General features: G+C 44.8%; 1 protein-coding gene across 7 annotated transcripts in view; it reads left to right on the forward strand.

The window, feature by feature from the left end:
- Nucleotides 1-22,636, forward strand: part of FAM149B1 (family with sequence similarity 149 member B1) — a 635,963-nt gene that overhangs the window by 445,748 nt on the left and 167,579 nt on the right. For 5 of the 7 annotated variants that reach the window (XM_078643097.1, XM_078643096.1, XM_078643101.1 and 2 more), the window contains exons 10-11: nt 2,248-2,469; nt 15,384-15,507. In XM_078643097.1, the coding sequence (XP_078499223.1) occupies nt 2,248-2,469; nt 15,384-15,507 (346 nt within the window). The remainder of the gene's footprint in view (nt 1-2,247; nt 2,470-15,383; nt 15,508-22,636) is intronic. The other 2 variants (XM_078643098.1, XM_078643102.1) reach the window with 2 other exon arrangements.

The raw sequence follows: 22,636 nt of genomic DNA on the forward strand, positions 1-22,636 counted from the left end.
GATTCCTTGACCGCCACATCTTGAGCTCACTGATCTGTTGTTCCACCTCAGTGAGTCTTGAATCGCGAATGGACCACTTCTCTTCAATCCATTGTAAAGTCGCATTTGTCTCAACCATGAAAGGTTATATATTTTTTAATTCATCCATAATATCCTCCAGAGTCAAGGGTAGAGGAGATTTTGTTGGCGAAGAATGATCTTTTTTAACTCTTTTGTTTGTGCCACCTCCAGACTCCTTGCGAGCGCCTGAAACATTTGAAACCACAGCTTTGGAGGAGTGTGCAGTATCCATATTGAGACTCGGTGAGGCAACTTAGCAATGTGATGTTTACTGCGTCAGGAAACAGAATGAAACCAGCGTGGGAAGTGTCTGAAAAACGCACGGTAAATTGGAGGATGAGAAAAAAAATCTCAAATGTAAAGAGAAAGTGAAAAAAACAAAAATGGTGGCCATTTATACCGATTAGCAGAGAAAAAGGAGATTTAATGTGCTAAAAACAAGCCATTGTAATTATGAAGGCAGGCTGAAATACCCTCAAAATGGTGGCACCAATCCTGAAAGGATTAGAGTGGCGAATAAAACCTCACAAAAATGGTCGTAATAAGCAATTAAAAGCTCACCAGGCCGTTCGCTCTCATTTCCGATGACTAGTTATGCCACCGAAATGCAAATGCGGACCGAAGCTGCTCGAAAAAATGTAGCTAATTCCTTGGCTCCCGAGGATGAAAATCAGCAGGGGGCCATCTTGTTTGCTGCAGTCGTGTGCCCCCTCGCAAGATGTTGTTCTTGATTATTTCTTTATGGTCCATTTTGTTCCGGATAACTTGACTGCCAAGGGCTCTGATTGTACCACTTGGCCTATTTGTCAATCTTTTGTAGTTTTTAGGTGGACCCTATGTCTTTAATTATGGTTAGTGCTTACTCAACAGCTGTGCAGACCAGACCATGCACAGGTAGAATTGTTCCTTAGCTGAGGTTCAACAATAGGTCTATTTGCATATACCCCTTAACCTGCTCAAGGTCCAACCACAGGTCCAAGCAGGTCTGATTCTCAATCTCAGGTTATTACTGAGTGAGTGTACGAGGTGCCTGCAGCTTCTCCCCACCAGCAACCATGAAGCACCCGTGGATCAGCTCTTAAACAACTGCTAGTTCATTACAAACTGATCCATGTTCTTTGCCAGCAAGTCTGTTATTTTGACGGTGCTATCTTCAGATACCCCAGCATGTGATTACTGCTTTCTCTTATTGGGGGTGGGTTTAGGCTCAATAGCCTTTCAAACGTCTCGATGGTGCCGCCCTAAAAAAGGTTATTGTCTCCCCAGCACACCTTGGCTTTCTGTTGAGCCCAAGTCCACTAGCCTTTCCAAGGACTGCCCCAGCACAGGCACCAGAGTTTGATTGTGGGACAATTCTTGATGTCTCCCCGGGCCTCCTTAGGCCTCGGTCACTATTGGATCAGTCTGGTGGGAGCAGGCCGAGCCATTCGGAACCCCTCGGTGAAGAAACACCCCCATTATTCACAGATATCCACCTATATTTCTGTATGTTATGTATAGCTTTCATTGGAAGCTATTAGAATAATTAAGCAGATTTAAATCTGTTCATTCACTATATGACTTTACAAAAGTGGGAAACAAATGTTCTATCCCATGGATGTGATGTCACTAGGTGAACTGCTTTCTTCCATTTTGTTCTGGTGACTTTCCGAGGTCTTTGCTTACCTGAGGTAGGTGGCAAAATGGTGGCAGACCTTTGACTGCCCCTCTCAGATCTCGATAGACCTGAAAGAAGCAGGAGTACACAGGTCGTGCACTGCCTGCACCACTCATTTCTAAGACAAATGGGTCTTCATGGACCAACGTTCACAGGGAGAACGTACTGCACTGACCAGCAGCTCTCACATAGCCTCTGTCAGCATAGCGGCAGCTTTTTGCTGTCACTGTGAATGTGGCGAGGTTGGCTTTGGACTGCCAGGTAGAAGAACGAAACAGGATGGTGGAAATAGGTGGCGTGAGGCAATGCCTCTTTTTTGGGGGGGAGGTAGGAGATAAACGTAGGTGGTGGTGGAGCGTGTGGCAGTGACCAGATTTTTTTACAGTAGTGGAGGCCATGTTATCTAGCCATGCTATCTGTGCTGAGCCCTTTTTCTCTATTTGTTGTCACTCAGAACCACTGGATGTAAAATGGTATATTATCATAATGAGAATGACGGACAATTTCGGTTTCTTAATTCCTCTTTTCAGTGATATGGACGAAATTCCACAGATGAGACCTACCTCTGGTGCTATGATCTCCAGCAGACCTTGGCCGGTCCACCCCCAGGAACAAAGTGCCTCTTCTTTGACGCACTCATCACAGGCTACTAGAAGGCGTAACCCACCACGTATCTTACATCCAATTAACAGTAGCTCTCCCTCCCGATCTGGAACACCAAGGATGGATGATGTTGTACGAGGAACACGTCTGTAAGTTATTTAAGATTTATTCTATATGTCGTCATTCATACCTATAAGCGATTACCATGGAAAACACAAATGCTTCCATTGGAGGAATAGAATATTTTGATTCAGTGGCAAAAGATACTGTGGGTCTTATCACCATACGGTGTAACAAAGGAAATTTGGAAGTCCTTATTATTAATCCTTCTGTGTTATTTCCAGTGTTGAGGGCTCAGAGAAAAAAAATCTAAATATTGGGAATTATATCCGGGTATGTTTGCACCATTTCATTTATACTGTAGGCTCAACTCAAATGTAAATTGTACATTAGTCCCATTTTACATTTGGTGAAAAGTTCATATATAGGCTGAATCTCAAACATTTGCAATGCTATTTGGGGAGTGTTTTTTTCATATTTTCCAATTTGTATCTAAAAATACACAACGGAGGACCTGGATGCCATTTAGTTGGCTTTGAAAACCGTTGTTAAAAATGAAAACGAATAATTATGGACTCCCGGAGAATACCGTTAAGAGCGGGGTTAGCCTGTCAAAATGCTCCTCTTGTTGGCTATTTTACTATACCAGTCCTGTAAAGGGAGCTTTCTGATCCTGGCATCTACCATATACCGAGCTTGCGAGAGCATGCACTAAGGCATGCTTCTCACTAGTAAGACGCTATTGTTTACAAAAAGGGCTCAGAGCCCACCCATTGCTTACCATTCGTTGGCTTCTATGTCACTTCTTCTTTGTTGCCTCTAAATTGGGCAGAGCAGACCAGACGTCACTTCCTCTTTCTTCTCTGGCGCATGGACAAGCACATATTGATTCTTCTTAATTAGTGTCTCTGCGTTGGCTTTTGAGAACTTAGTTATTAGTTCCCATATTTATTTCTTCCCCTCCCACACCTACCCCTACCCTTGTCTGTGTTATGCTGCTTCCCCTCCCACTCTTCTAGCTCTGTGATTCTTCCTCCCATCCCAGCGACTCTTGTGCCCCTGTTCTGTTTTGCTATCCCACCCTTCGCAGTCTGTGACAAGATGAAGTTAAACTATAGGGACACTGTGTGTACATTATTTTTTTAAAGTTTGAAGGCTTGCAGGAGGCTTCACACCTGTGGCACGCTATCTGGTATTGTATTGTGCTCACAGGGACTTGATGATTAGCCAATGTATATATGTTCATCGTAGCACATGTGTGCTGTATAGGTTTCCTTAGGGATATTCTAAAGTGCAGAAATGGGTTTTGTTGCATTGCGATACTATTTACTGCACGTGTATTACCACTGGCATTGCTGGGCTTTTACATGCCCTCTCTGTATGTGTTTATTTCCCCAGACATTTATGAAAAAAGTTCACGTCTTGTAGCTTCTGCTGCGCCATTACCGCGGCAACAGGTGTTTTTGGCTGGCTCACAAAGCATGCATGCTTTAATGAAACGTAAAAAAAAAATTGATGGACAGAATGCTGATCAGTGTAAAAAATTCAGCCCAGTACAGAGATCTGGGCCTAAATCCATTGTTTTTTGCTCTCCATGCCATTCCAGTTTAAACTTAGCCATATGCAAATCAGTCTTGACCCTGTTCCCCATGGGAACAGTCCAGCCCAAACTGTCAGGCCAGGTCCTCACTGTACCGGAAACTTGCACGCTGGGACTGGTTTCAGGGTTTCACCCCTAATCTGCCAGGCTACCTCAACTCCAGTGGCATGGAGAGCACAGCACCCACATCTGGGCATACCCGTCCCACTCGGGGTGACAAATGCTAAACAATAAATTGATAGAATGCTGATCAATGTCAAACATTCCTCCTAGTATAGAGATCTGGTCGTAAATCCATTGTTTATTTGCTCCCCATGCTGCTCCAGTTTAAACTCAGTCATATGCAAATCAGTCTTGAACCTGCTCCCCATGGAAACTGTCCATACCTAACTGCCAGGCCAGGTCATCCCTGGACAGGAAACGAGCATCCTGAGACTGGTTTCGGGGTTTCACCATTCATCAGCCAGGCTAGCTCGACTCCAGTGGCATGGAGAGCTGGATATAATCGCCCCACTTGGGGTGACAAATGCAAAAAGATCACTTGAGGACAGAATTCCAATCAATGTTAATCATTCACCTGACCCCAGTACAGAGATCTGGGCCTAAATCCATAGTTTTTTTGCTACCCATGCATCCCAGTTTAAACCCAGCGATATGCAAATCAGTCTTGACCCTGCTCCCCATGGGAACAGTCCAGCCCAAACTGCTAGGCTTGCTCGCTATGCCACTGGAATCAAACAAGCCTGGCTGATGAGGGGTGATACTCCGAAACCGTTCCTAAGATGCTTATGTCTGGTCTAGGGAGGACCTGGCCTGGCAATTTGGGCTGGACGGTTCCCATGACGAGCAAGATCACGACTGATTTGCTTATGGCTGGGTCCAAACTGGGGTGGCATAGTGAGCAAAAGAATGATGGATAAACCCAGATCTCTTGACTGGGGGTGAGTGATTGAAAAGTTTCAGCACTCCGTCCATCATCTTGTTGTGTTTGCTATATTCGCCCTAAGTTGCCAGGGGTATGCCCAGACGTGGATCCATTGCTGGAATCAAGCTGCCTGGCTGATAAGGGGTTATATCCTGAACCCGGTCCTAGGATGCTTGTTTCCGGTCCAGGGAGGACCTGGCCTGTCAGTTTGTACTGGACTGTTCCCATGAGGAGCAGGGTCAAGACCGATATGTATATGGCTGGGTCCAAACTTGGGTGGCATAGTGAGCAAAAGAAAAATGGATTAAACCCAGATCTCTTGTCTGGGGGTGAGTGGTTGACAAGCTTCAGCCCTCCGTCTATCATCTTGATGTGTTTACTATGTTTTAATGAAACAGCCATGTTAAGCGTAATGCTTGCATCCTTTTTAGGTCGAGCATTCGAGACCTCTTGTATATACTTTAGTATATACTTATATACTTTAGTATATACTTATATGTGTATGTACTTTGTGGGCTCTGGAGATCAGCCCCAAGACTTGTCTGCTTCCACTTAGGGGCTTTTTTTTCCTGTTCAACTGCCTCTATTTAAATTTCTTGATAGAAAACAACCAGCTGAGGTGAGTAAAATACCAGAATCCCTTTAGCATTCTCTAGATTCCAATCCATAGAAATTGTCTTCCATGAGCACTCGTAGACAATAATATTTTTTTCAAATCTTGTATTTTCAGTAATATGGCCCGAAGGCTCTGATTTTATATTGAAAACAGAGCTTTGGACTATACCGTTTCCCGCTGAAAGGCAATATTCTTCTCCATATATTGCCATACCTGGCATGACACGCATTTTTGGGCTTACTTTCCCTCCATGTTAAAGAACAGTAGATGTTTCAGCACCCAGGCTAATGTGCTGCATAGCTAAATACATATAAGGTCCCAAAGGCAAGACCGATTGCATTGCAAAGGCTTGTTATTCTTATTTATAGTTTATTTCGGCCATTCAACCATAAAAGTGCATGTACAATACAACTCTTACACACAATGTTAAAATGTGAGACAGATGATCATTAAAAACAAACAATCCAAAAAAAGCCTCAAGATAAAAAAGCAATTCAACTATTACTTAAAAGTTCTCTTAATACATTATCAGAATCACCTCATTCATAACATTATAAAACATTTTAAAGAGGCTACATTATCAGTTCAGGCCATTTAAGACTAAGACCAGGTGCACAATGCGCAAGCGAGACAGTCCTCTATCTACGCTACCCAGAACAGTGGCAACAGTAACCTACCAGAAGTTTCTCTTCAACCTCAACAACCTCAATCTGCTTGTAGGAGCTTTCTCCTGCTGTCCCACATGAAGCCAAGAATTTTGCCACAGCGCATGCTAGCACTGGGCTTGGGTATGATCTAAATATTTGCATCGCTTCAACATGGTTACATGTTCCCATCTCCCTGCATCTAGGTGCAAGCCACCTGGCTCTTGGAGATTGGTAGGCTGGGCAGGCATAATGCGTAATGCTTGCATTATTTTTACAAGACCCCAGGCACTTAATTCTGAGTCAAGTGCATGTGCTACTGCGAAGCATCTCAGCGGATACCTATGTAAAGCACATAATTAAAAGCTTCCGTGGTATTGTACTGTACGAAACGACATAATTTCTGAATTTTTTAATTCTACTAGAAGATTATCAGGTGTGGTGGCATTAAATCTTTACAGCCCCCAGAGCTACTCCCCCCCCCCCCCCCCCCTCGCCCAGGACTCCCAGTTTCCCTGTTGCTGCCGCACCTCCAGATTGAACTTCCTAATTAATCTTTACAGCCCCCACCCACACCCATTGTCTCCCCTGCTGCCCCCACTCAGCAGTATTTTCTTTCCAAGTTCCATGGTTGTCCCAGGCACAGTGTGGTGGAATCTTCCCTGAAACAGCGCTGTTTTGTTTTTTGTTTTTTTACATTAGGCCTGTTTCTTCACCTCGGACTGTAGCCGTTAGTTTTGGCTTGTATTACATCTCCATTACCCATTTTCAGTGACTATATAGTGAAATTTGGTGTGTATATATAATATACAGACGCGGTGAGCGATGTGAGTGTGCACGCTTTTTCGCTTTCGGCTCTAGACGGTGCGCATTCTATGGAATCCCGAGAAGTAATATAATTTCTAGAGGAGCTATTTGAGAGAGAGAGGAGCTATTTGAGAGAGAGAGTTTTTCCTCCCGATATTTACAGATAATGGGGTTCATTTAACCTCTGAGGTGGTAGAAACATTTTTAAAGGACAGAGGCATTAGACACAATAAAGCAACCCTGTACCACCTCGAGTCCAATGGTGTTGTTGAGCACTTTATTATGGTGCTTGAAGAGTGCATTCAACAAGCTGTTGTATCTGGAGGGAAGTGAGAAAATGTATTGAAGAAAAAGGTAGGAGATTATCGCTGGACTACAGAATTTGGATCCTAAACAGGGTAGCCAAGTTTTATCCTGTTGTGAGTGGAAATGGTGCTTCATTGAGAAATTCTGTGAAGGAAGGGGTGGTAAATAGTTGGTAGCAAATCAAAATGTGAGGCCCCAACGTGGTCGAAAGAAACCTGTGCATTTGTAAGACTATATTTGTAACTCATCATTGTTGCAACATAATGTTTGTAATGTGAAATTTGGGAATTATTTACGCTATAACTCTATTAATGCTGTGTCTTTATGATTGTATATTTTACATCTTTAATTTTTCTCAAATTGTTCCAGATTTGTATTGGGTGAATGAGGTGATGTGGTATTCCTATTTCTAGGTGATTACACGTCATTCTGTAACTAAGCATCATCACCTGAAATGTAGGGACCGTGAGAGTCAGTTGATTGGAACTACAGCTGGATGGACCACGCTGTCCCTTACATTTGATGGATGAGGTCTAATATGCTGTACTTAACAAAAAAAAGTTATCTTTTCCTGGGCCTCCCTCAGTGTTCAAGCTTTTACATGGCCTTAAGCCCTCTACTGTGTTTAAGGTCTGGACCAGGGAGGATCTGAAGCTTAACCGGCTGATCTTCTCGGACTGTCTGGCCCTTGACAGTGCACATAAAATCCCCTGGAGAGCGTATGTAAAAGAAGCTTTCACCTCTCTTGGGAGACCGGACATTTTTACCAATCCCATTTCTCTTTACGCTTGAGAACTAACCTGTATAATGACGCTGTTCTTGGAACGAGCCCTATTGGATAGAGAACAGCTTGGGCCTTTGCTTGCGGTCACGACATTGGGGCTGATATTACTGTGCTTCTTACCTTTTTAGCTTTTAACATATTATTTTAAACACTGCTTTATAAATTACGGTCAGGAAAGCGGCATTGCACCTAAACTGTGTGGTATTTTGTTGATTATGCTCTCCGGTCCACCGTGGCTCTGCAGATTGCATGGAAAGAGCCCCTACTGACTTCCCTCCTTGCCGGGTATTAAGAGGAGGAAGGTTAACGCTCTAGTGGCGTCAGCTCCTCTACTTTACACAGATGAAGGCTCAGACGCTTAGCATACGCGTGCAGTGGGCGTGCCAAAGGTAAGCCCGTCTACACCCGTCCGCACCTGAACTGGGCCCAGGCCTGTCCCCCTGGCCTCGGAAGACCTATTCTAGTACTAAGTTGTGGGCACTAACCTCTCCAGGCAACAACTTGACGTGCCCTAAAATCTTCCCGTAGGGCTCGGATTTGTCATTAAATACATGCCGTGCTTGCAAGCATCATTTTATTTCTGTGCCCGAACATGTAAGCCCTCTCACCTTGGCCCCTTTAAACAGAGGTCAGGTGATCATTCCACCAGAATCTGCCTCCCGGATTAGATGTGTTTTAATCAACGCAAGATCACTGGTCAAGCACCACTTGGAAGTGGCTGAACTAATAGACTCCCATCAGGTTGACAACGTCTTTGTGACAGAAACTTGTGCAGATCAGTCGTCGGGTCCTGAAATGACAGCTCTAGTCCCATCTTGCTTTAGGATTTACAGGCTTGACGGGGTTGACATGAAATATGGTGGGCTTGCTATTATCTACCGGGATATTTATGCTGCATTTTTCTCTCCGTTTCCCCATACCGAGTTTGAAGGTATGACTTTTAAATTTGAACTTTCCAAATCTCAGCCTTTTAATGTAGTCACTTTTTTGGTACAGTTGGCCAGTCCCTAGAATCCTCTACACAACTGATTCCACTCTGTTGGAGGATTTAAGTTTTTATTTAGAGAACGGAGTTGACTAGGATACGACTGCTCTCCTCAAGCTAATGTCTAGTTTTGGCTTAGAGCAACGCATGTCTGGGCCTACCGTCTGTGCCGGCCACACTCTATATGAGATTTTTTCCAACTGTAATCTCTCCATTAATGTTGCTATCCTTCCTGTAACGTGGTCTGACCACAGTGCAGTTAGTTGGGAAATCCTTGTTCATCGCAATACTGCCCCTAAAAGGGCTCCTAGGAAGCTAATCTATTCCCAGGCCTGGAATGAGATAAAGGCCCAGGATCTTTTCTCTGCTCTCGCTAATACTCCACCATAAAAATCTGATTCTCCCCACAAATTGATTTCCAGTTACACCTTATGGCTATCTGGGGCAATGAATGAGTTGGCGCCTGTTAAAATGTCCCTCTCTAGAAGGAGCAAACCCACCTCTCCATAGTTTGGGGTGTCGCTCCGGGCTGCTAAGAAATCCTGTAGGAAACATGAATGGATTTGGACGGAAAATTATGATAACAATGAGAAAGAAAAATATAGATTGCTGCTGGCAGACAATCAGAAACTGATCTTGAAGGAAAAATCAGAGTACCTCATTAATTCTATAGAAGCAACCAGCTACTCGTCCAAGGCCCTCTTCCAAGTTGTTTCCAAACTTTTCTCACCAGCGACTAAGATTTCAGAACATATCAGTCAGGATTTCTCTGACTCCCTGGCATCCTTCTTTCTGAACAAAGTGGAAGTCATTTTTAATAAGTTCACTTTGATCACTGCAACCCTATCTTCCGGGTTCAACAACTATCCTTGTGACATCAATAAGCAGTAGTTTCCTGAATTTACTTGTCTTTCAGTTGACCGAACTTCTTTCAACTAAAATCAGGTCTCCCTCATGATCCTTGCCCTCCAAAAATTTTACATCTCATTCCGCATCTGGCTGCTACCCGACTGACACCTACCTTCAATTGAATATTTAAGATCGGTGTCTTTCACAAAGCTTTAAAAACTGCCTCCATTCTTCCTCAGTTGATGAAAGCCAACTTGAGTTCTCTTGACCCTAACAGCTTTAGACCAATCTCCCCGCAAACATAATAGAGAAAGAAATGAATCTCCAATTATCTGCTTTTCAAACAGCAACCGATTGCTGGATGACTCCTAATTTGGGTTCTGCAGTGGGTTCTTCCCGGATTCGGCTCTGATTGTAGCCATTGAAATGATTAGGGCTATAGATGACGGGAGGGTAGTGATGCTCTCATCCTCCTCGACCTGACGGCAGCCTTTGACACCATCGATCATGATCTACTGTTGCACCGGCTGGCAGATTTAGGTGTAGATGGGGCTGCCCTGTCCCTCTTCAGATCTTTTTTGACTGAGCGAACCCAGACAGTGGCCGTTGGTGGCTTCACTTCAAAGTCTTTTCTCTGCCCTGCGGGTTTCCTCAGAGTTTGGCTCTGAGTCCAACTCTTTTTAACTTCTATGTTACACTATTGGCTGCCTTGGTGAAGTAATTTGGGGTTTCCATTGTCTCATATGCAGATGATACCCAGATTGTTGTGTCTCTTTCCAGAAGTGGCCCGGACCTGAGTGATTCATTCTGAGCATGCATGCAAGAAGTTGGTATCTGGATGGATGTGAACTACCTCAAGCGGAATTCTACAAAAACTGAAGTTATTCTATTTGGTAACAACACTTCCATTTTGAATACCTCGTGGTGGCTTGAAGAATTGCATTCCCTCCGGGTACCTGTGAACAGGGTGAACAATATAGGTATCCTGGTTGATGTTAGCCTTACCTCAAGGAACTAGTTAACAAAGTGATCTCTACCTCTTTGTTTATGCTGTGCATGATCAGGAAGATAGCACAGTTTCTTCCCTCCAATTTACTGTCCACTTTGATCCTTTGCCTTGTAGTCTTCAGGATTGACTATTGCAACAGCCTCTATGTTAATCTTCCTAAGTAAGGCTCAGCTAAAAAAACTACAAATTCCACAAAATTCAGCAGCTAGGCTGCTGATGAAATTCCAAGATTCCAGTCAGCGGCACCTGCTCTGGTTAGACTGCATTGGTTGTCTGTTCGGCAAAGAATTATCTTTAAAGGGCTTTGTATAATCTATAAAGCACTTCAGGGTCAAGGGCCAGCCTTCCCGAGGGACTGACGGAATAAATCATCAAGTAAGTGCCCAACAGGACCCTTAGATCTGGTTCAGCGAAGAATGTGGTGGGGCCTCCGTATAGGCTCTCCTCTTGGAGTGGCAGGAGTTTTCTGGTCTGCATAGCCCAGCACTGAAAAAAGCTTCATTTGTCATTTAAATCAGCTCCCTCCTTTTTGGAATCTCCGCAAGCTTCTTAAGACCTGGCTTTTTACTAAAATGTAATCTCTTTTCCTCAATCTTCCCTCCCTCAGCGCTGAGAGGCCTCTGGGTATTTGTTGAGCTTTATAAACTCAAAATCAAATCAAATTATCAGCTTCAGATAACTCGGTGCGGGCACATATGCTCCTGATGACTGTTCAGGACTGGAGCCTTATTTTGCTCAGGTTCTCCACCAGCGAGGTAGGTTTCTTTTGGCCAGGTTTATGTTTAACTCGCTTCACTGATTGATTGCTGGCGTGATTTTGCTGTGTTTGGGTTTTAATGACTGTTTTTTTTAAATGTGAAAATGTTTTTCTGAGATGATTTTATATTGTTTATTGTATTCTTTTATGGTTGTTTTGGTCAACCAAATAAAGATTTGATGATGGTGAGTAAAACCAAATGATAATTACGTATATGTATAAGTGAAACCTCCAAATATTAGTTGAAATTAACTTCAATTAGCTTTCTCACCCATAGATGTAATAGACCGCCTCTGGTACAGTCCCGCTTATTAGCTTTGAAAGGACCTGTACACCGTATGCACTTCTAAAATTACCAAAATCAGGAAACCAACTATAAACAACCCTTTAGGATCATGACACACTCTGATACCACCACTCGGACCAAGGCAATAATAATAGCAGTTAGGCCTGTAGAAAGAGACAGTCTCTGCAACCAACCTATCTAGTACCAATCAATTACAAGTGGAGCACCCATTGAAGTCGGATCCCCATGAATTGAGCTTACAAACTGAGACAAATCACCCTACAATATATACAAGTGAAGGAGATCCTAAGGAGAGACGAGCCAAATGTTTTCTTGGTCGTCTTTTACTGGATATGGGTTGAACAGAGCTGGTACATCAACAACACGCTTGAATAGACAGTTCACTACATAGTGACTTAAGAAGGGCAATCTGACCATCCACCTCACTGTTAATGTTCTCAAGACCAGCGAAGGTAAACTTCAACCTCCAAACAGTGCCAGTCTCTACTATCCTCCCCAAACTTTCCCCTTTCCCTATCCCTGGAATTGGACTGATATTTACAACAGTAGCCAACAACGTTTTCTGACAGAGTATACTAGTGCCATAGAAAGTGTTCCACCTACATCATGCACTCTGATTTATTGCAAAAGATTTATAACACACTGGTAAGTAACTTTCCAGTCACTTCAAACCATGAATACATATCAGATTATGTGGTGGGTGGGTAATGTTCTATTAATTTTAAAATATAGAGTGAATGGAACATTATCTTCTCCTCGCTTGGCGTTTCCTGTACTTTATTGATATTATTTTATTTGCACTGTATGAATATAATAGTTCTGTATACATTTGATGACCAGTATTGTTGGAAAATAAATGGGACTATATTTGGTTTAAACGCTTGTAGGAAAGTTCCCCTTTTTACATCATTACCCAACTTGTAACTAGATACCTGATGCCAACTTGACTAAGTGTGCCCCGGGTCCCTGCCAATCAGGCTCCTAGGGCCTGTGGTCTTTCCCCAAAACTGTGCCCTTGTTTCCACCATTGGCACACCTCTGGGCCACATGCAAGTCCCTTGTAAATGGTACCCCTAGCAACAAGCGCCTTGTGACCAGTTAGTGCCTCCGAGGGCCGCAGCATGCATTATGCCCTCCTCAGAGACCCCTCACCTGAACACCCACACACTGCCATTGCAGGCTGCGTGTTCTGGTGCAGACTAAACTGAAGAGTCGACATGGCACCAGCAACACTGCCTGTGGCATGAATAAGTCACCCTTCTAGCAGGCCTTACAGTCCTAAAGGCAGGGTGTACCATACCACCATAGCTGCAGTGCTTGTGCCATTCACAGGCATTGTAAGTGCAGTGAAGCCATTTTGTGTATGGGGCTTGGGGTTTGTGATTACGAACTCCACATCTCCATGATGCCTCCACTGAAGACTGGGAAGTTTGGTACCAAACCTCTTAGCACATTAAACCCTTACTGATGCCAGAGTGGGATTTAATGTAAAATGCCCACAGAGGGCATCTGTGAGGTGCCCCTTGAAAAACGATTAGCCGTGGTATGGTGCCTGTCTGGCTCACAGCTATCTGCCACCACCAGACAGGTTTCTGGACCCCTGGTTAGAGAGCCTCCGCTCTCTGGGTCGTGACACAAAGCCCATCCTGGGCAGTGGTGTCATTACTCCTCCCCGAAGGGTAAGCTTCAAAGGCTTGCCACCTTTGTTAACTACACCCAGCCTCTGCTGCAGTCAGCAGCTGGCTCCCACCAGTCCTGACCCCCACTGTGGACGGGAAACCCTAGTGAGAAACCAAGGTGTGCCGACCTTTGCCAACTCCACCCCTTAGGTGGGGAAGGCAAAGTGAAGCCCACATCTCAGTCCCCTCCATCTTGAAGATGAGGGGACTCCCCCAATCAGGACGAGGTATATCCCTCCCACTGGAGGGTGGCATACGAGCGGGTGTAGACAACACAGGGAAGGGACCCATTGGTCCTAACCTGCACGCCCCTGTAGCACCCCTAAAGCTAGTATTTAGGGGCACCCCGGAATCCTGCTTCTTAGATTTGACAAGAAGAAGGACCGAAGAGCCATCCTGAAGTGAAGAGGATGACGACAACTGCTTTGGCTCTAGCCCTACTGGCCTGTCTCTAGCTTCAGAACCCCTGCAAGCTAAAACCGGTATATCCTGCAGCCAGCAGCTTTCAAGAACCCCAGGAACCTATCCTACCTTTGAGTAAAGACTCTAATCTCCTGTGGACACCGGAATTGTCCAACAACCAACTCCAGCTCAGACACGAGATCCGGACGGAAGCACGTGTCTGAACCACTCTTACCTGGTGCCCGCGGCCCGAGTCCAAGTGGACCAACACTACAGTAAGTTCCCCCAGCAATCCTGGCATGAGATCCAGCATTGGATTACCTCCTCCGACCTCCACTGCGATACCTTCAGAAGAAAACCCAACAGGAAAGGGCACCACTGCTCCGCAGCACCCTGGCAGTGGGGTGCCCAACCTACATGACTCCATGTCCAGCAAAACACCAACTTCACCTTCCAGTCACTGGGTCCCTCCTTCAAGCCTCCTGTGCCGAACCTTCAGCGTTTCTTCACAACTGACTCTCCCCATTAGTTTGCATTGGGAGCCCAGCACCTCCTTTGAACCCTGCCGACCAAGTGCCTCTGGAGGTGCGCTTTTGGTGCCTACTTGTGGCCCCCTTTGTGCCTACCTGTGACAGATGCTCTTCAGAGTACCTCCTGTATCCATAGTACTACATTGGAGTCCCAAACTCTCCATTGACCTCCGCACCCGGCCGCCCCTTTGCTGCTGAGGGTGCACTCTCTTTATCATCCTGACCTGTGCCCTGTGTGAGTGCTACAAGTCGGAAACTGAACTACAAAACTGAGTACCTACCTGTAAGTCACTAACCTTGTTTTCCTCCATAGAAATACATTGAACTGTACCAGTACATTGCATATCTTGATCACTGCAAATCTAAAACTGTATTTGTTCGACATGTACAAAAAAACTGTATAGTATTTACTGCATTTACAAAACATTGCTGCGTTCTTGAAACGTATTGCCAGTTCTACAAACTGTATAACTTACCTTCACTAAGTGATTCTTGGTTCTAGAAATAAAATAGCTAAGTAACAACTTTGTATACAGTTAATTGGTTTGGATTCAGTCTTCGAGTGTGTGACATCATTTTTTCCCTGAGTGCGTACAATAAATTCTTAATTCTTACCCTCTAATAAACCTTACTGCTCAGCCCAGCTACCACTAACTTGAGAGTAAGGTATTATCTGCTTTAACCTCTGCCATACCTTTAGGGACTCACTGGACTCTGTGCACACTATACCTCTTTTTGGTATAGTAGATACAGAGCCATCTTCCTACAATGCTGAATATTTGTCTTTCTGTATTGAATTTAAGAGCTACTGCAAGTGACCTGCTGACCCCCTCACCTGTACCATTCAACAGAAATCATCTACTTCCTCCAATTGGAACAACGTCAGATTTAGAGCACCCAAGCTCTTCCGGATCTCAAAGGCACACGGTAATTTTGTTTCCTCAATTTAGCAATTTGAGATCATGTCGAACTAAGAGGTTCCCTGGGGAAATATTTCATGATTTGTTGTTATTTTAGTCTTTTTCTAATTTCTTGACAAATACATGGTATTGCCTTATCAATAATGTGCTCCTCTTTGAAATTTTAATGGCTGGACGGTATCAGAGTGCATTTGCACAGCATTTCGAAGTTTTCTGCTTCTTCTCAATTGAAATGGGAGAACTGAGGATGAACCAGTAATTTGCTATACCTCCTTTTCTGATCTTGTGCCTGCTGGATGCTCCTCAGGATTGGATCAGAGAAAAGAAACGCTTGAGCTAAAATGTGTGGTCATTTTAAGGAACAAATCCAGTGGCATGTCTAAAAGGAGAAGGAATGGATGGAGCCTAAGTATGCGTGCTCCTGCCTGGCAGGAGATTTAAAAATGCTACTGCCATGCAGTGGCTAACACATGTTCCTCTGCCCGTATTGATGCTCTTTCTAATCATGCCCCCTACCCATATATTTATAATTATAATGGAGATCTGCCATTATCTTTTTTTCCGTGATCCCACAGGATTGTGTCAGAAACACCAGCTTTTTAAAAACGAATTGGCCCCAGGGGTCCCCCTTACTTTTGGGAAGCAAATTGGCCCAAGGGGAAAAAAAAACTCTCTGGGCCAATCAGAAAACTCTATATTTTTAAACTGGGTTCTGTCCAGATATACAAATATTTTTTAACCTTAAGGTCTCAAAAACTAGTGAACAGATTTACACCAAATCCCACTAACTTCCTGCCATATTTTGTGTAATTTCATTCAGCAGTTTTTGGGGTAACACTGCCTAAAAAAAGTCTATGGAAAATGCAAGAGGGGTTAATACATTAAAACCTTTCCTACACTTTTCGCCCATTATGTGAGAAGAGGAAATTCCTTTCCTCGACCTCATGATCACAGACTGGAGACACACTGCTAGTAACTACCTAAAACCTGACAGTTGATATACGGAGTCACGATCCTAAGTTCCTCAGGGATAATTTACCCTGCAGGCAATTTTTATGGATGCGCCACAACTGCAGCACACTACAAGATTATGATACTCAGTTACAATCCCTGGCGGCCAATCACAAGGCACAAGAATATCTCCCACACAGTGCAAGAAAAGCCCAAAGATGTGTGAGAAACTGCAACAGAGAAGCACTATTAAAACCATGCAGTAGACAACAGGAGGACTTACTGACGCGCGCGACCACCCACACTCCTGATTAAAACAAAGTAAGCAACACTATCAAAAAACGTTAGTCAATTATACAAATGGGTGACACATCCCTCAAATTCCCTCGATCTGCATTAAAACGCACCTCTAACCTCAAAGACATATCAATTCAATTCAATTCAATTAGTCTTTATTTCGAATGATAAGAATTCATAAAAGACAATATACAATCATGTACAATATAAAATACACTAGGAATCCCTAGGACTAAAAAGCACAATACACAAACAGTATACATAAAATACATCTAAATGGGACGATCAGTGCAAAGGTGCATTAAGTCTCTTAATTCGGATCAGCCAGGACCATCCCAGGAATTTAGCAACACAAACCACCACAGTTTCCGATCTTACAACTTGCAGTTTCCTAAGTGCATCACGATAACCACTACAATTCAAGGATGCACATATGGGTTTTAGCCACTTGTTTCTAGGTACACGATATACAGGACAACCAAAGAAAAGATGACCAATACTTTCTTCCTGGTCAGAACACCAGGGACATTTGCTTCCTGTCTTCGCATCCCATTTAGCAGTAAAGGAATTGACTGGCAAGGTGCCAGTACGAAACTGATGATAGAGCTTACGATCTAACACCTTGGGTATCAAATCCCAATACTGCTCTAATAAGGGAGTGACCTTGTGCAATAAAAATTTTCCTGTTAAATTAGTGTCCAGGGATTGGGTTACCAAGATGGATTTTTTCCATGCCCAAAAGAGCGCCTTAAACTCAGATTTGGATGGGAAAATAGACCCCCCTGGGTTTGACCAAAGCTCAGGAAGGCCCATCATATGTAGGGTGTTTCTGACTTCCCTAAACCAGTGTAATTTTTGTGCACCCCATAATGATTTTACCTCGTCTAGTTCCCGAGCAAAAAGACTAAGCTCGGGAGTGGACCAAAGGCGACGCCAGAGTGACACTATGCGATACTGGGCCAAATCATTGATTGGTCTACAACCTAGGTCAAGTAACAAGGGTTTTATGGGTGCAGACTGCGGGAGACCTACCAACCTATTTTGTGCCACAGCCAAGCATGAAAGATCTTTGTGACCCCAGACTTCGGCTCCATATAAGGTTGCAGAAAGGACCTTAGCCTCATAGATCTTAAGGGCGGGGGTAATAGGTTTTGTAAAAGAGTTCTTTTGCTCAAGAACCAAACAACCAGCCAACCTATTAAATTTCAATTTGGACGTCTCCAATTGGGAGTTCCAGTCAAGATGATGATCAAGAGTCACACCAAGATATGTCATGACCTTGACCTGCTCAAGTTGGACCCCGTTTAGAGACACAGAACAGATCGGGGGGGTTTTCTTACAAAAAACCATAAATTTGGTCTTATCAACATTTATTTGTAAGTCGTTTGCATTACAAAATTCAGAAAATCTATTCAGGGCCACCTGAAGCCCTCCTCTGGTTTTCGAAAGGAGGAGGGTGTCGTCTGCAAAAATAAGCATAGGATATTTGCGACCACCCAACATTGGTGCATCAGACTGTGTGTTAATAAAATATTGGGCCAACTGGTTAATAAACAAGAGGAACAAGGTGGGGGCCAGGACACAGCCTTGACGCACCCCACGTTGTACAGGGAAGCATTCTGTCACCTGCCCCTGGCTACCCCATCTTACCTGAGCGAAATTATCCTCGTGTAAGCGCTGGACAAGGCTCAAAAGCTCTAAAGGAAGACCCATTGATCTAAGAGCTTCCCATAGCTTCTTCCTTGGGACTAAGTCAAAAGCCGACTTAAGGTCGACAAACGCGGCGTATATTACGCCGCCGCCCAACAAAACCACTTTCCAAAAAAGTAGTGAAAACCGGAGAACCTGGTCAATAGTACTGATGCCAAACCTAAACCCTGCCTGCATGGGAGAAAGTATGTTATTAGTGTCGATCCATTCCTGGATTCTTACTAAAATCATCCTAGACACAATTTTCTGAATCGCATCGATCAGACTAATTGGCCGATAATTGTTTGGGACGGAGCGATCACCCTTCTTATATACTGGCAGGATTTCCGCACCTTTCCAAGATTTCGGAATCTCTGCGCCAGCAGCTATATTGTTTGCCAATAGTGTAATATATGGAACCCATAAATCAGGATTAAGCTTAAAAAGGTCTGCGGGGATGACATCTAGGCCAGGGGCTTTTCCCGACTGGACTGACTCAAGAGCTTGTAAGGTATCAGTTTCCAGAAAGGTAAGTCTATCTCCTATTGGTAGTAGGGGACTCAGTGGGAAGGTAGCTATTGTTTGATCCAGAGCTATATTTGGGTCGTTGAATTGTGTCGAGAAAAATTCAACCCAAGATTGTGCTGACACGTGGTTATCAGGTGTTTGGGCAATTGAAGCCCTTCCCCTCCTCACGATCAGCCAAAATTCAGTTGGATTGGAAGACTCACAGGTCATACGGAGGGCGAGCCAGTAAGAGTCATCCCAGTCCCGCTTGGCCGCCCAGAGGGTATGTTTATAACACTGCCTAGCAGCCCTAATATCTACAATGTTCCTAGCCTTAACAGCAGCTACTAAGCTACTGTGAGCTGCTCTGCAACTCTTATTATACCATTTTTTGTACGCCTTGATGGGGGCAGGTTTAGAGGGCTTAGTAAGGAGGTTTTTGAGACTCAAAAAACACTCCTCGTGGAGAGTGATGAAAGTTGGATCAACAACACCAGAAGGGGATAATGGTGGCATCCTACTCCTCGCGCTCCTGACCTTCTCCTCTATCTTGGCGATAAGCGCTAGATCGTCTAACACCCTGGACCATTTTACACGACGTCTGTTGTCGCACAAGACTACGTCTGACGTCAAGCAGTTGGTTCCACAGGCTTGGGCACCCAAGCCAGAGACCAAGATCTCGAGTGAAAGGGGATTGTGATCGCTCTCTGGACGGGGCTCTACCACCATATCTCGCACAATTGACCAACATTCAATATTGATCAATATGTAGTCGATACGGCTAGAGCTTAAACCATTGTCAAAGGTATTTGTCCCTAATCTATCTGAGCGTGTGCGCCCGTTAACAGCCCGGAGGCCCCATTCCAAACAAAAGCCCAGCCAATGTAGGGCTGCCTCAGTACCCCTAACTCCCCTAGGGATAGTTAACGGGGGAATGTTCCATGCTGTATCCTCCTCTGCACCCACATCCTCTGCCAGGGTAAGTATGGGCTCAAAGGAGGAATTCATATCGCCCGCTACCATAACAATCTGGTCACCTGTGGAGTTCTTCAGTACCCGGTCAAGGTCGTTCAACACGGTTTGCTTTCTCCCACCCTGGCAGCCACGGGCATAGACATTAACCAGAAAAAGATCAATGGCGTTGACTTTACTCAAAGTAATACACAGAAGATCCACACTCTCTACCAAAATCTCCTTGCCATGAAAGCCCAGATTATTTTTAATCCAGATGGTTAAGCCACCTGAGGCCCTACCCTTAGTACTCTGAGTGGCGGGTTTTGAGAAGTTAAGATAACCCACCCTGTATAAGGGGACTGTTGACCATGTTTCCTGGAAAATAATGATGTCGTATAGGTCGATAAAGTTGGTCCAATCGACATTATCCAGGCGTCCCCGTAGCCCTGCGATGTTCCAGGATGCCACTCTCAGTGGGTTATCCGTACCATTTACTCGGCAAATGGGAGCCAGGCCCTGCGCATCTAACCCAGACATAGCCAGAACAACCCTAGGGTCTGGAGCTGGACACAGATTTCCAAGCGCAGTGAGGCCAATACTAGGCGATGTTAGGGTGGTAAATTGGGCTGCCTCCCTGGGATGAGGAGAGTTCGACAAATTTCTAGGAGGAGTTAAGTTAATACTGGATTTAGTAGAGGTGATAAATGGGACTATCTCCCTAGTGTGAGGGAAATTCTTTAGTGGCAGTGTGTCAACAGACCCCCCATGTCAGTCGACATCCTCCAGACAACCGAACATATTTGATGTCGGTGCCCCCTGCCACCAATTATGCTGGGTATATCCATCAACCATGTGAGTTGGCCGTCTAGAGTGCTGAACATTTAACCATAAGCCCTCCTGCGTAGGTTGGTGTCTAGGAGGGTAAAAGAAAGTAAGTGGCCTCACGACTATAGTAGAATTAGCTCCGTAGGAAGGCCATGCGCAAAGATGCTGGGCTGTGTGGGGGTCGGCAAAAGATACCACAACACAGTCACCAGCTATAGACTTATGCGTGGGGCCTATCCAGGGCACTCTCCGTACCATTAAGACACTACTTCTATACTGACCGGGAAGCTGTTTATTAGAATTAAGCCAATGAATGACCTTGTTTTTAAGGGAAAGATCATTCTCCTGAGAATGTGGGTCCAATTCAGGAACACCAGCTAATATAATGACATAGGACCCAGCTTCAGGGGGTAAATCAATAAACCCTCCACGAAAGTTAGGGCAGGTAGCCTGTCGTAGTGGGTATTTCGTGCGTTCAGGCCTTGAGAGTTGATGGGCTGCTACTCTTGGGACAAAATTCTGTCTATTGGCAGGTTTTTGCGAGGGGAGAGATAGTGGTACATCTAAGCTAGGAGTGAGTACTATAGGATTGGCAATAATAGTGCGGGGCTTAGGTGTTGGTTTTGGTGCAGGCAAGGTCGCAGGAATGCTTACAGATACATGCTGAGGAGGTGGTATGGGGACAGGTACCTTGGGTTGGGGGATATGGTCGGTTACACATGGGAGCTTGGCTTCCATGTTTTTTAAGCTCAAACTAGCCAAGGTGACTATGGTCCTGTCCATTTCCAGCAGATTATTCTCTATGCGGGAGAGTCTTAATTCCAGAGGGGATAGTAATTGCTTAAGCGTACCCCAAACTATCTTAAGGAATTCTTCATCCCCCTCCCTTCCATTCACGGGACTGCACACCCGACTCTCCAAATTAACCACGCTATTCTCCCCTGGGGAGGTGATGAGGATGTTATCTTCCGCCAGGCTAGATGAACTGGGAACGGGTTCCCCCCCCGGACCACTAGGAGTCGGTTTATGACTATCATCTTTCGCCCCAAGGGAGCCCATGGTACGTCTACTGTTAAAAAACTGGGATCTTGCAATTTTAGCTTTTTTCCGAGCATAAATAGACCTCGCTAGACATTTCTTTTTGTAGGTTGCTGCTTTCTTAGCACTACACGATCTCGTGATTAAGTTAGTTTTGGGGAAAGGAATAGAGCCTATACCATTGGTTAGTGGGACAAGGGCTTTGCTTTGTTGCACTAGAGTTGGGATGGGGATAGGGGGGGAATTTATGAGAGTTGTTAGCGGAGCGGGATGAATAACTGCCGTTGCTAATAAGGGCCGGGGAGCTATGGTACGATCGGGAGTACGGGCAGATGCAATATTCCCCAAGGATGATTTTTTTGTGTTGGCTATATGTTCTGACAGCCTTCTTGCAGCATCAAGTTCTAAGGAAACCTTGTGCTGCATTTTACTGATTTCTTCGTCAATAGCCAAATTGGTTTTGACTAGGAAATCATCCAGGGTTCTATTAGGGTTGCTAGCGGCCATGAGGGTTTTGCTCCGGCTACCCCTTGAGCACATTTTACAGAATACAAGTGAATAAATAACAATACAAACAACGATAAGACTGTATAATGTACCAACAAGGGGGGGTGGCCCAGCCCAGCCCTCTTAGTCCTCGAACGGCCTCAAACGGCCCGCTCTTTGCCCGGTCTTCGCCCCGGGCTGCGTCCCGCGCTGCGGGAGTGCTGGGACAATAAGTAGGTGGCCGAGTAATACAAGGGGGCGTGGCAGCAGGGAGAGCGGACCGGATGTTAGGCAATGGTCTAGCAGGGACTCCTGGGCAATGGAGTCCCCTGCACGCTCGCAGCCCCGCTGACCGCACTCACCCGGTAGCCTGTCTTCGGTCCCGCACC

This window comes from Lissotriton helveticus, chromosome 5_1, assembly GCF_964261635.1.
Source record: "Lissotriton helveticus chromosome 5_1, aLisHel1.1, whole genome shotgun sequence".
Lineage (NCBI taxonomy): Eukaryota > Metazoa > Chordata > Amphibia > Caudata > Salamandridae > Lissotriton > Lissotriton helveticus.